Genomic DNA, 14,432 nt, shown 5'->3' on the forward strand with positions numbered 1-14,432 from the left:
ACAGGGATGAAAATGAGTTGGTGGCTGACTGAGGCTCTCTGTCGCCATAAAAAATGGGTGAAATGTCTCACAAAGAGATGACAAACTGTCTGGCAGAACAAAAGTAATTATATTATCAGGATGAAATGGCGTAACGGAAAGCCAGGATGCTCCCTGAAGGGCTGTTCCTGCCAGATAATGAGCTGCAGATACATGTGCGGTCAATCACATAAGGCAGCAAGAACCACAGCAGGCAAAAAAAAAACTGGCAGCTTTACCTCGGAAATTATGTGGGGAGACAAGATTAGGTTAAGATTAGGATTAGCGGCATTTTGGCTGCGCACATCCGTGGGCAGGCTGTGACAGTGCAGCAGTCAGACGTCTGACGGAGAAGCGTGAAGTCAACCGCTCCGGTGAGACTAAGATGCATCCCTGCGACTGATGAACTTCATTTACTCCCTAATTTGAAACTGCAGGTCTGCCCTTGTTTTCAAATGTTAAGCGAACCATTTAAACGCCTACTAGACACATTTAAGCGGAAAACTTTTGTGCTTCAAGCTATCAGTGTGTCTGGCTCCCCTCTCATGTCACTCGCTGTTTTACATTTTTTAATGGAGCGTTTCAAACGCTTTGAGGAGGGCTGCCCTTAAAAACGCTGCTGAATTCTCAAACACTTGAGTCATCCTTGGACTTTCAACAGAGGCTCTTAATTCAAAGTGCATCTGCGCCGTAAGCATATCAGCAAGCCGGTTTTGCCTGCTTCTAACAGAGCTGTTAGCTGCACCGTGTCTAAAAAGACAGAATAAATTAGCTCTGGTCCCCCATTAAGCATAACTTCAGGTTGAAAATCTAAATTCCACTGTTTGGTATTCCTTTGCTCTGCCTAGCGGATGCTTTCCAACCGGCCGTGCCTGTGAGCCACGCCACCTGCAACCACTTCTCCACTGATCGCTCTAAGATGAGTCACTGAATTCCATCGGGCCAACTGGAAGTGCACCCACTGCTCCTAATGAGCTGATGGACCTCTACACTTTTATTGATCTTATGTTGGGAGCAACAAAAAAGCTAATTGCCCCTTTTCTGTGCAACTTATTCCCAACATTTTTTGTATTTTTTTATCTATTGTCCACTGTTGCTAAAAGCCCACAAACATCAGCAATAAAAGCAAATGAGTCACTGCTCTAACTCAAGTGTTCCCCTGGCAGCAGCATTCTCTGTAATGTGTTTTAACATGACACCTCTAAAGCAAGGATGCAAATGATTGATTAATTCATTAATCGCTAGTTGATTGACCTTATGGATCAATTAACAATTAATTGATGAGCAGCAATCTTTTTTTCCTGAGAACCTACATTTCACAATGAAAAATGTGTCAGGAACACGTCATTTAACCCTTAACTAATGTTGAGGGTCCAATGTGACCCATTTTTACATTAGAGAACAGTAAAAACACCCTAAACATTTATCCTCTGAATTTAAGTTGACTTCTAATAGGTCACATTTCAACTTTAAAAAGAAAAAAAACAAAAAAAGTTGTTTAGTAACTTCTCTTTGATTTTGTACTAACAAGATGTGCACAGCAACTCGTTGGCTATCAAAAGTGGGGCACGAGGTCACTGACAGTCATGACTGTAGTGGAGTTGTTAAGTTCTAGGTATATTATGACCATCACAGTATCTACAGGTGAATGCCTCTTTAATGCCACTACACTGTTATAATGATATTAACTGCCCGTGTAAAAAATGTTCAATTAATTGTGACTAATTTAATTTAATCAACTAACTTCTTAATCGACAATTAATCGATAATCAATTAATTGTTAGCATCCCTCCTCTAAAGCCTTTTTAAATGAAACCTTTTTTTCTCATCTTAAATATGGATGCATAGGTCATGTGACTGAATGAAGGGTCCTGACTTCCTATGCTGCCACTCTGAACACCTGAAACCAGCAGTCGTCTTCAAACTTGGCCAGCAAACTGTGTGATGAGCCCTGATGAGCGACGGACCTGTGCCACTCTGATGAAGTGGGAGATGACGGCGGCTCTCTGCGGGGCCGTCGGCTTGCTGAGCACCATGAGCTGGATCCACTGGGAGACACTGTTGAAGAGGGTGATGAAACGCTCCAGGATTGGGTTATCCACCGTGCAGCCGTGCATCACGAAGCTGTGGTAGTCCTGAAACTAAAGGAAGCCAGCGTCATTCTTTATTTCATTGTTTGAATATTGGAATTAAATCACAAGACACCTAGATCTTAAAAAAAATCACCATAAATCCCCACAAATGATGTTCTCACAAAGACACAGGCTCATTTCAACAGCAAAATCATCATCATTTTGGTCCAAAAGGTTAAATTTCTATTGCAGACAGAACCTTTAGTTTATTACCAGTGGTGAACAAAATCATCTTCACTCACCAGTTCTGTGGAATTACTGATACTGAGGCTACAATTGTGCTGTCTGAGTATGTTGCTTTTACCAGGAAGTGTGTGGGATGGAGTCCTTCTGTGAGTGGCCTGTACTTAAGATGCAAAGTTAAACTATTGCAGGGTCTATTTCCTGGCCTTTTAGGATTATTGCTCGTTCAAAGGGGAGGTGGGCTTCTAAATCTATGATCTGGGTGTTTAACTGCACAGTTTAGGTTTTCTGAATGAATGATATTCTCTTCTTATGTTATTATTATACTTAGAAAAATGAATAGATATATTGCCCCTGCACGTTCTCGTATTTAATCTGACCAGGAAACTAATTTTCAGTTTAGGTAAGTCAAAACTAATTATCCCATCATAATCTGAGACAATCGTGACATTTACATCAGCAGAAACTGATTCACTGCTTTTCTTTTATAATAAAAGGGTCAAATGAGCACAGTTTTTAATATGAATTCCTGGCAACAGCTATAAGCTTGATCAAGTGCACCTAAATAACGACGTTGATAGCTTGAGAAGGTCACAGCTCTTTAGGATGACAGCAGTCACACTCACCAGGATCTTGCAGAAGGACTTGTATTCCAGGTAAGTCAGGTGTTCAGCCAGTTCGCAGGAATCCAGGTGGTCAAACAGCAGAGACATCTTCCTCTTTTTGGACACTGAGGGGACACGCTGGGTCACCTGGCGTTTCCATTTGTATGAGGGCCTGATAAGCAACAGGATGGCACACGATTACAGATAGCTTTGCTTCTCTGATATCCCTCAAACTTGTTCTGACTGCCGGTATTAAAATTCTAAAAGAGAAAAACATTGTGTTGTGTCTGCAACCATTAAACACCATGGATCCAATAAAAGACAAGTAGAACTGCTGAGACAAAGACCAACTTGGCAGATTCTTCTATAAAATGCAGCACTGCACTGCATTCCTGGAGGCGCATTCCTCCATTTGCAAAGCAGCTGCAGAAAGTCACACACATGCTCCATAAAGCCTCCTCTTTCATGGAACATAAATGGCGCACTGAGCTCAAACAAGATTTTTTTTTTTTTTTTTTTTTATGGCAGAGAAAAAGGAGAAGTCGGTGACCCGGCGTAATGCAGTCCAGCAATGTCTGACAACAGGCAAGGAAAGGGCATGCTGACATAATCATCCACAGACGGAGAAGCTCATCCATTCATTCCGTCGACAAAAGCCTTTTGGCGAGCCGAGTCACTCACACGCTGTCAAGGTCAATGAGCTGGCTCTGCCGCTCGTTGCCCTCGGTAGTCAAGAGGTCTTTAAAGTCTTTGATCTGGTCAGCTAGCTCCGGGTTCAGATTGAACTCTGCTGGAAACTCAGAGATCCAGTACCTGGCGGGCAACAACAAAGGGGCGAATAAAAAGGGAGGCGGGTGGAGGAGGGGATAGAGCAGGGAAATGATAGTCTGTCATCCAACACCCGTTCTATGAACCAGTGGTTTGCTGCCATGATATACAGTAAAAATGATACACTATAACATGCCCAAGCATTCAAGTTTAAAATGTAATAGTAATAGAGTAGAATGAAATTGCTTACTTGACAAGGTGGCATATTTTTGTGCGCCGCTCAGCATTGCAACCCTCCTCTTGAGATCTACCGCAGCAGTCAAGGTGCAACATGTAACCAAATTTCCAAAGTGTCAGATAAGGTGTCATGTTCAGCAGAGAGCTGAAAGAAAAGTGTTTTCATAGGCGACAGGAGTCTGAGATGAAAACAAAATCTAAAATAAATATGGAAGCTTCAAAAGGGAACAAGGAAAAACTTTTTTTTTTTTTTTAATTCTCTCTTTAAAAAGCTAAAACAGAAGAAAAATCTGCTGCACATCTCAGTCCAGGAGTCGCCTTTACCCTAAAGACATACCAAATAATACTAAGACTTTGGTGATATACTGTCCTCATGTACTGCGTTACACATAAATATGGTGCTACAGCATTGCAGGATACTTGAGCACGAGGTTCTTCGCCATGTCTGTGGAAGGGATGTACCAAGGCTGCATCATGAGAAACATGCGGACCAAGTACGCGTCCTTCAAAGTGCCGCCCTCATCTGCGGGAAGGAAACAGCTTAATCACTCATAGTCACTCATCGCTTGGAAGACGTCTTCACACATGAATCACCATGTTTCCTTGTATGTATTTCAATTGGCTCACTTCAGGACTAATCTAATTGGGTGGACAACAGAGAAATGACCGACCGAAGGCTTGGATGCAGGCTTCGACCAACTCGTCCACGGTGGCCGACTGCTCCGATAATATGGACTCCATCCTCCTTCACTTGTCTGTTTTCTCTCGCTGCTTCCTTTTCTCCCGCTTTGCCTCTGCCACGTGAAACTGCACATGAAAGGAGATGAAAAAGAGAGGAGCGGAAAAAGCAATTATGAGTCGTGAGGAGTGAAAATGAAATTCACAGTCGACGGATGCTGCTGCACGTTGCGGAGCGAGCACTAATTGGCTGAGCTTTCGATAGTGGGTTTTAAAGATCTCAGACGTTTCGCAATTTACAGAGTGCTTCAGAGCTATCGCATGGAAAAATGAGACCGTAAATTCCAATGTTTTACATGGGATTAATGTGATGAATTTATGGTCAAATCCAATATTGTCATATGAATGAAACATTTCTACATTTACACATCAGTTTAGGCTTTTAATTTCGTTGACTTATTTAAATTTAAGGGTTAAAGATTTTGATGCTGCTGTTTATTAAAGTCGGATTTAAGGGATTTTAAAATACAGGCAAGATTTACTGAGTCAGCTTTTAGCCGTCTTTCGTACATGGCAGAATTTGCCCAGTGTTGATGGATGTTTAATCTTGATGTAGTCATTCATCACAGTAAACCGTACGAGGGGGACACTGGCACTTAGCACTGACGCCTCACAGAAACGTTACCTTTGACAGCTTGACAGGTTGTAGATTGCGGAGGCTCCTCTGAGCCTGATGCATTTTCTTAGAACAAAACAAGTGCCAGGCGTGCAACTGACAGGAAACCACAATTTATTATCGAGTATTGCTGGAGTACGCCACAACACATGGAAGCCTGCAAGCAGCAGAGGCACGATAGCCAGTACTTTGACATGCTGGGCGGATGATGTTTTTAAGTTCTGTTGCAGAAATGACGTACAAAATAAAGTTGCTATCTTTGTCGCTTGAGAGAGTCCCAGCTGTGGGGATCCATGGCCACTGCTGCCCAGTCACATAATACCAGTATGTACACGTCATGCACCTCCACACACAAAGCATGAGGACATAAGTGTAACTGGAAGTGTAAGATATGCCTGAGTGAAACAGTCAAAACCTTTTCTTTCGTGTTTTTAACCCTCACTGAGTTCATTGCGTCAGACAGGTTGATGGACACTAATCCTTCATCTTCCTCATATAGACCACAGCTCAATGTCCCGGCATAAAACAAGGCCTGAGACATTTCAATTTACCGCCGTCTTGGTACTGACGAGCGTGACTGCCGATGCCACGGTCGTCGGACAAACAACGCATTCCACTGCAGCAACACCATGGTGTGATTCCGCAGCCAAATGTATGAAGGGGTGTGATGGGCGTATGTATCCATTGTGCCTCAGACAATGAAGCCTTCGATTGTACTGTCTGTATTGCCAGGTGGTGGGCGGACACACTCAATTGCAGGCTTACAGGCAGTTGTATTGGCCGCGCGCGCACAAACACACACGCAAACGCACACACATTTTCTGAAGAATTGGAGGCAAAAGCAAAAACAAGGACAGTGGGGGGTACGACTGATAATTCAGCCATGATTTGCACAGCATTGGTGAGTGAAAGCCACTGTGATAATGAGCCGAGGTGGCCGTGGTCTAACTATATCTAAATCGGCCGCAAAAACATATGCTGTGGTGAGATTGTGCAAGGATAAGTTGAAAGCACACAGCAGACAGTGGTGTGCTGTAGGATAGAAGTAGTATTGTCATAAAGAGCAAGGACAAGGACATGTTCCTCGGAGGCACTCAGGTTATTAAAGGACAATGGCTGCGAAAGTAAGGTAGAGATATTAATTTTGTAATAAAAATGTTGGGTTTTTTTTAAACAGAAATGTCCTTTTTAAACTTATTCTCAACTTTCCAACGCAACAGCTACAGCTACAAGACAGACTATTCAGCGTGTATTGTTATCTGTTATACAGGTACTACCCGAAAAATTAGAATACCAAGTAAAAGTTGTTTCATTTTGGCAATTTAACATAAAAGATGAAACCAACAAATTTTATTGAGCCATTACACACAAATTGACATTTCTCAAGCAGTTCCTTGTTGTAACTTTGCTGATTAAGCTGATTAAGATTTTCAGCTTATTAAAACCACAAACCCACAAACTTGGGTACAATTTGAGGGTTTTTTTTAAGCTGCAAGACCTGATCAGCAAAATCCAAAGAAATAAAAACTTGAAATATATTGATTTGCATATTATTTGTTTATATAATATGTCAAATTCACCTTTTAAGTTGAATTGCAGAAATACAACAACCTTTTCAGGATATTGTAATTTTCTGGGTAGTACCTGTAGATCTTTGCTGGAGCTGGAGTAAATCTGGCAACGACTTGGTACATTTGCTGAGTTCTTGGATTCTTTTCACATATTCAACTGGTAAATAACCCACCAACGGTGTTTGTAAAGAGGAGGCATGAATGCATCAACCTTCTGTCTAAGACCTTCTGGGTTTTGCGACTGTTAGCTTGGGCATGTTGCTAACAGGCGCTTAATGCAAGTGGCGACGTTGGCCACACGTGAACACACTGTGAATGTGCACAACAACACAAGGGTCATGGAACCAATGAAAAAACAACAACAACACAGCAAGATGGATGGGCAAGACTTCAGAGTTGCTGTGCAGGGTTACTTGAGCACCTTTTGGTGACAAAGCTTCAACCTTTAAATGCTAGCGTGGCTCAGAAAAGTCTCTGCCTCTCCCGAGGATCCGAAAAAACACTACTTCCACGCAGGCGGCGGCGACCTATCCTCCAGCAGGGAAAAGAAAGATGTGGGATGGTGACCTCAGCGCCACCTTGACAAAGGTTGCGTCTACTTCTGACTGCGGCACAGGCTGTGCCCATCTCGAAGATAACGCGCGGTCATCCATCATGCGGCTGACAGGGACTCGGTGCTGCCACTTGGGGAACAGTTCACTTTGTGCTCTCGTGGTTTTGTTGCATGTCTTCAACCATTTTTTTTCTTCCGTCATGCGTGTTCTCGCTACGTGACGCAGTCATGGAGCTCTAGCATGAACTGGTTGCCAGTTAGCAGAGCCATCGATCACAGTGGGGATAAAGGGACATTACCGGGTGTCTGGCCAATCCTGGTCATGGAAACCTAACAGTCTGCTGCCAGTCTAACAGACACTAACATGTCACAGTATCCATCTGCACTTACAGTATCCACAAGTTACAGACAATCCAAAATGTAAATGACCATATTTACCACATATATGTACAGTATGCACATATACTGTATTTGTAAAAAAAATAATAATAATAATAAATACATACAATTGTGCTCTAGTGTTTACAGGTTTTACAGTGAGCAGCAGGTGCTTTGTTGGCGTCTAAGCTCAGGATGATCAGTCTGGTTGAAGACCATAGGAAGGCAACTGTAACTGAAATAACCACTGGTTATAACCAAGGTATCATCGCTGAACCTTGAAGCAGAATACATATACATAAACCCTCATTGATCCCTTTTTTTTTTAAAGAAACCTGTTACGATCAAGGTGGATGAAAGTGGCCAGTGAGTGTATTTACAGCACAGGACATTTGTTCTTATAAGCATTAAATACATTCTAATATGCTGTTTGTTTGTACGTTTGTTCGTTCGTTCATTCGTTTATAATGGGCCTGTTAAAGATCAATTTAAAACACAATTTCAGGGTCGAGAATCAGCTATTATGTAACGGAAACAGAGGACCTCACTACAGTTGCTATGCCAAGAAAACACTGGAAACAAATGGGGAAAATATTTGGTCAGTCAAAAAATACATTGAATGATAAATGAGTATAAAAGCAGAGGAGGACAAGCAGGAACAAACTGATTAGGAGGAGAGTTGATGGAAACGACTCCTGCATAAAGTAAAAAATTATTTTTACCTGATTAAAGCTGCATTTACCGCAGCACTAGAGACTGACTACTAACTCTCGAACTACATGAAAGTTTTTTAGTGCAGCCAGTCCGGCTCAAGGCAAGTTTGACACTGGTGTTTCAATGACACTAATCAAGGACCTGGTCGGTTTCAGTTAATAGGCGTCCAATGGCGTCAGAGCAGCATCAAAAATCGAACTTAACCCAAAGAGACTGTATTAGCTGCTTCTGCAGCAAGAGGTGGTGTCTTGTTGATATATATATATATATATACAGTATGTATTTATATATATACATATATATGTATATACATATATATGTATATATATATATATATATATATATATATATACATATGTTTCATTTTCTTGCACCTTTCTTTTCTTTTTAGAGACTTCAGCACCTTCATCTTAAAGGTCCCATATTATGCTGTCACAGAAGACAGCATATTTAGCCCTCTGTTTACAGTCTCTTACAAGAAATGGTTTCTGCTATAACTTGTTAGGCGATGGCTTTCTTATTAATTTGATGTCAGGTTTGCAAGGGAAGAAGAACAAAGTGGTGTGTTGCCTGAACCTGGGAGAGGTATAAATAAAGCATGAGTGAACTTTGAGTGACATCGCAAAGGTCACTTATGACATGGCTAATTTCCACATATGCATGTTTTAGCAAAGAGGTTTTGAACTCAATGTCAAAAGCTCCGTGTCAAGGGAGCTCACTGACGAGCTTCACACTCTGGATCAATTCAATATTTCAGGAGAGAGACACATAGCAGTTACAAAACATGAGTAAATACAATTGTAAAAGATTTTGTGGGTTTTAAACAGTTAAGTTTTCTCAGTATTTTTGTGTTTTATTTTGTGGGGGTTTTTTTGTCATCAGGCAATGCTGAATGGATCTGCCAGTAAAAGGCCAGACCATACAGAGAAGCAGGACCTTTTAACGTCTTAAAGTTGACTCAATCACTGATTGATGACGAGACAAAATGAACCACAGAGAAATTTATCCACTGTGCTATTGACATTCCAATAACCTACCTATTTCTAGGCTAGTTAATACCCAGAGTGAATGCATGGCCACCAAACAGCCATTGATTTCACTATATCCTCTCTCTAACTGCGAATTGGGTAAAACAAGATTGATTGAGCTTGTGCAGATGTGGCCACATTAATTCACTCGGAGTGGCTATTGGCATACAGTCTGGTCAATGGGCCTTTCAAAAACTTCAGTCATATTGCCATGTAGTCCATTTTTTTGTCTTTTGTCTGCTTTGAGAATTGTTTTGGGTTGTTTTTTTTTACAATAAATTGATTTCTGCACGCTTCAAAATGTGGTTTTCTGGCAGATCCTGTGGCTGTCGATACATTTAAAACGAGATCAATTCAGCAATGAATGCACACCACTGAATTTTGCACCATCCCGTCGTTTCGCTTTTGTTTCGTTTTAAAACAAAACCTCAAAAAATAAAAACACTTCCCATTTAACACACTCCCCTTCCTCACTCCCATCCAACACCCCCTAGTTTGTTGCAGGAAGTCGTAGCAAGAGTGCTGAATGATGGGACGGATATAGTTCTCCAGAGGGGCCCCGCGAGCTGCCGGTGGCAGGCCTCTATTTACAGACTGCAGGGTACCGAGAGCAGGAAGGGGAACATTTCCCTTTCCCTGGACACGCAGAATGCCACGGCGGTGGGGGGGCACCGGCTGCAAACTGAGATTAGCAGCTACATTTCTGGGAGGTGGTGAGGGGGGGAGGAGGGGAGGGGGGAGGAGGGGCACGGGAGATAAAGGGGAGGACCGGGAGGCAGGAAGACAGCGCCGCCTCGATTTGGCCCGGTCAAACATGGAAAAAGGTTGCAGGCAAAAAAGATCAAACAGTGCGGGATGTTGATAATGGAAAAGTGGAAGAAGGAGGAGGGAAAAGGAATTTTTAAAAATCATACGCGGCTCAAAGGACTACTTGAAACGCTCCACATGAGGCGTGCAGGGCTTAAAATAAAAGAAGGAAGCTAAAAAAATAAAAAAAAAACCCAATAAAGAATCAACAGGTTTCACATCACAGTTGATATTTTATAACAGCCGACTCGCCCTCTCCAAATACCCCCGCTATGACCACCAACACCACCATCTAAATTGAACAAAAAAAAAAACAAGTCAAACATCCAGTTGCACACTCTGACATCTCAACTTTCGGCTCCTCTCAAACACAACAATGGATTATTGTGTCAGCCTGTTTTGGCTGCTTTGTTTAGAGTCTTCCTGTCCCAACGTCTGTCCTCTCAGCAGATGTGAGAGTTTGCTTCATAACAACTACAGGAAGGGTGTGCCGGTGCACCCAGCGAGAAACACCCGAGCGTCAGGGACTACGCAGATTTGCTTAAACCTCAAAATTTGGGAAGTTGATTCTTTTTTTTTCTTGCACCTTTCTTCATCTTTCATCTCACTTGGAGCTTTCTCCTCCCATTCTTGCTGTGCGATGAGCGCGAAGCCACATGGTGCCTTTTGCAAAAGAGTGAAACGTTGCCTCTCAGGTCTCACGGCGAACGCTCAAACCGCCATCGGGAATCTTTTTGTTTTTTCTGCAAAGCAAAAAAACCTCACTTCCTGTTGTTTCTAAGTGTTTCACTTCAAACAAATCCCATGCTGTGACATTTGCAGGCCAAATACTTATATCTGTCTAAGAAGAGCATTTCATTCTTTTTTCTTTTTTTTTTGAAAAAGAGACACGAGAATAGATTTTTTTAAATAAAACTGCCAAAAACCAAATTTGTCATCTATTTGCTGGGAAGCAATGTGTTACTTTTGTGTCTGTACAGTCAACATCCTGCACACTATGAGCCGTAAAACCCAACTTGTTTTCAGTATTTCTGCTAAGCCAAGCAACGCTAACAGGCTGCGGGCTGCCACATTATCAATCTCTAAATCTCTCCGTGAAGTGCATATTATTATTTTTTAAACAACACTGTACTTTGAACTTTGTTTTATATGTAAATAAAAAATATATAAAATCCTCTGAGCTTTTAATAAATCCTCAAATGAAAGTATACATAAATACCAACGGAGAACACGACGATCAAATTTTCCAGAGGAGTTTTACTAAGCAATCCCCGTGCAGCCATAAGCCAATTACATCACCCGGAGGGCCCCAGAACTGGTGCAACTGAGCAGCCGCAGGGCAGCGTCCACCCAGAAACAGCTCGTACTTAGGACCAAACGCACAGTCACGCCTGGGCCTTTTGTTTCCCTGCAACTCTCACTATCGAGGAAACGCATGCGGTTCATTAAAAAAAAAAAAAAAAGGCACATTCTGTGCAACTGGAGACTAATTTACCCTCAACCATGTTTATCTGCTCGGCTTCCTCCTGCCTGTCACGGCTGCACTCAGCGAGCCGCACGGCGCTTTGCATTGCGCCTCCTCTGGTTTCAAGTGATTTCTGTTTCGCATTCATTCAGCGCGGCGAGTCCCTTCATCATCCCCGCAGGCTGTTTGAGCTGTTATCGAGGGCTGGTTCCTGTTTATGTATTCCTCCCCGACGCCGCTTGCATCCCCGAGCAGAGCTTAAAAAACCCTGCAATTTCCTGCAGACGTGAGGCTCTGTTCATTTTGCGCGTTCAGAAAAAAGGGCTCAAACAATTACAAACTGCTAAAAAAAAAAAAAAGAAGAAGAAGAAGAAGGCCAAGGATGAAAACAAATGGAACAGTAATTTTCTCTTTTTTTTTCAATGCAGGTGCAAAATACCGAGAACTTGCAACTTCTCGATTCCTACTTTTGAAAGCGAGGCCCGCCCAACAACTGAAGGCAGGAAGGGACTGAAATAGACAGAGAGATTAATTAATCACGCCCATGCAATTGCTAGCCTCCCTTATTTACCCGGATTGGTATAATGACTGGATCTGAGACAGGACCGCCAGTGACTACCGTGATTTAACACCAGCCACCGCTTGATTTATTGCTCCGTTACTCGAACACCTTCCTTCCTCCCACGCCTCTCTCCCTCTCTCTCTCTCCCTCTCCCTCTCTCTCTCTCCCTCTCTCTCTCTCTTCTTCTCTCTCTCTTCCTTTCTCTCTCCCTCTCTCTCTCTCCTTCTCCCTCTTTCTCTCTCTCTCGCTCTCTCCCTCTCTCTCTCTCCTTCTCCCTCTCTCTCTCTCTCTCTCCCTGTCTCTCTCTCTCTCTCATCACACTTTCCAGCAATGCCTTTAAAAGGATAGGGAGAGCTGAGTGCATTAAGAGAACGCCATTTTTTTTTACAAGGGCTGTGGCCTTTAATGGGAGTGGAAGAGGTGGAAGAGGTGACAGAGGAGCAGAGAAATCGTGGCGGGGCAGAAGGAACATTAGAGAGAATGTCAGCTTAACCTTTGCTAGATCGGAGAGGAATGTGTGACCTGTGTTAAAAACGGCCATTACTGCAAAAAGAGACGACACAGTGAAATATTAGTCAGGCATTGGTAAATGCTGGCCAAATGAACATGTCAGTGCAGCAAGGGTCTTTAAGTACCTAATACAAATATAATTGCTCTGATATTAATTCTGCTTATGATCAGTTATCTACACTGCCGGTGATCATATCTGAGTTCTACTCAATCATGACAGCGGTGATATCATTTATTCCTTGTATCACCTCTGTCATTGTTCTACCCGATCACCCATAAGATAACTTGAGATAACAATTGGTTCATTTCTGCTTTCAGAAAATCTGAAGAAATAATTATGATCAAATCAAAGTCTGAAACTGAAAATTGCAATCCTTACGTCCAAAACAAGTAATTAAGATAAGCACAGCGAGTTAAAAAAAAAAATCTTCCAAAATGCACATTGTGCCGTGCAGTACGCGACCGTTCATTCACCAAGGAGGGTTGTTGTCACTTGTCCCTGACCGACAGTCCTCAGCGCCTAGTGAGAAATGTCGCCACAGGTGAGGAGAGCGGCTCAGGGGCCGCAAAGAAATAAATGGAAGTGCAAGTGAGATAAAAGCGGAGCGAGCAGTGGACCGTTGTCTCCGATCATGGCAAACATCCAAAAGCGCACGTGCCAGCCTGTCAGCTCGCTGCAATTATCGAGCTCTGTCTCTCTCCCCCCTCGCTGAGTCTCACTGTTCCGCTCGTGTGTTTACTCTTTCTTCTCTTCCTCTTTCCGCCTGACGGTTCTTCTCCTCAGCCGGTCCTTATGTGTTGTGGCGGCGCCTCGGCGCGGCACATATAGCTGTGGCTGGCTTTTCCGATAAAGTGCGACGCTGCTGCGGGTTTGAGGTGGACGAGGCAGGCGGCGGCGGCGGCGGCGCAGAACCGGCACGAGAGAGCTGCCGCAGCAGAGGAGAGCTAGAGGAGTATTCATGGCCTCTGTTGATTGCTGCGCTGCACATCTCGCACCTTTGACATACGAGTTCACGCCGATTCCTCTGCGCTGACCGACGCTCGGATCAGCCCCGGCCTGCTGAAACAGACTTGTCGTCGGGTGGATTCTCGTTGCAAGTGACAGATTTGAATGTGTGGGCACGGCACGTATGATAGCTGACGGTTGCAGACACCCCTTTGCATCCTGTAGCTCAGATCTGAGAATGAGAAAGTCGCCACATGAAAGGCTTCAGCAAGACGGGCCCCTAAAAATGAGCCCTCAAACATCGGACCTAAAACTGAAAAAGTAAAAAAAATGTTTTTTTTTTGTCTCTCGCCTGTCAATTATCTCTCCAAAAATGAGGAAAGTCTTTCACCACTTTTGTTTGAACCAGAAAACGTGTTCTAAAACACACAGGTCCAAAACACAGCTCTTTGTGATGTCATGACACGTCACTTGTACCTCCTGCCAAACACGTGGAAGTAGTTAGTTAGAGTTAACAAGGCATCGTTTTGCATAGGAAGATAAAAAATATATATATTTTTTTTTTTTTTTTTTTGCACTAGGCTGTAAAACAGAGGGCAAC

General features: G+C 43.0%; 1 protein-coding gene across 2 annotated transcripts in view; it reads right to left on the reverse strand.

Moving 5' to 3' along the window:
- LOC142893402 (RAS guanyl-releasing protein 2-like) overlaps positions 1 to 14,432 on the reverse strand; it is a 35,777-nt gene that overhangs the window by 19,763 nt on the left and 1,582 nt on the right. For both annotated transcript variants that reach the window (XM_076033951.1, XM_076033950.1), the window contains exons 2-7: positions 4,615 to 4,750; positions 4,364 to 4,466; positions 3,957 to 4,013; positions 3,620 to 3,751; positions 2,960 to 3,110; positions 1,986 to 2,159 (exon numbers count right to left, since the gene is read on the reverse strand). In XM_076033951.1, coding sequence (XP_075890066.1) covers positions 1,986 to 2,159; positions 2,960 to 3,110; positions 3,620 to 3,751; positions 3,957 to 4,013; positions 4,364 to 4,466; positions 4,615 to 4,684 — 687 coding nt within the window. In that variant the 5' untranslated portion in view covers positions 4,685 to 4,750. The remainder of the gene's footprint in view (positions 1 to 1,985; positions 2,160 to 2,959; positions 3,111 to 3,619; positions 3,752 to 3,956; positions 4,014 to 4,363; positions 4,467 to 4,614; positions 4,751 to 14,432) is intronic.

Source organism: Nelusetta ayraudi, unplaced genomic scaffold, assembly GCF_046127955.1.
Source record: "Nelusetta ayraudi isolate G7.1 ecotype Tasmania unplaced genomic scaffold, CSIRO-AGI_Nayr_v1 ptg000042l, whole genome shotgun sequence".
Classification (NCBI taxonomy): domain Eukaryota; kingdom Metazoa; phylum Chordata; class Actinopteri; order Tetraodontiformes; family Monacanthidae; genus Nelusetta; species Nelusetta ayraudi.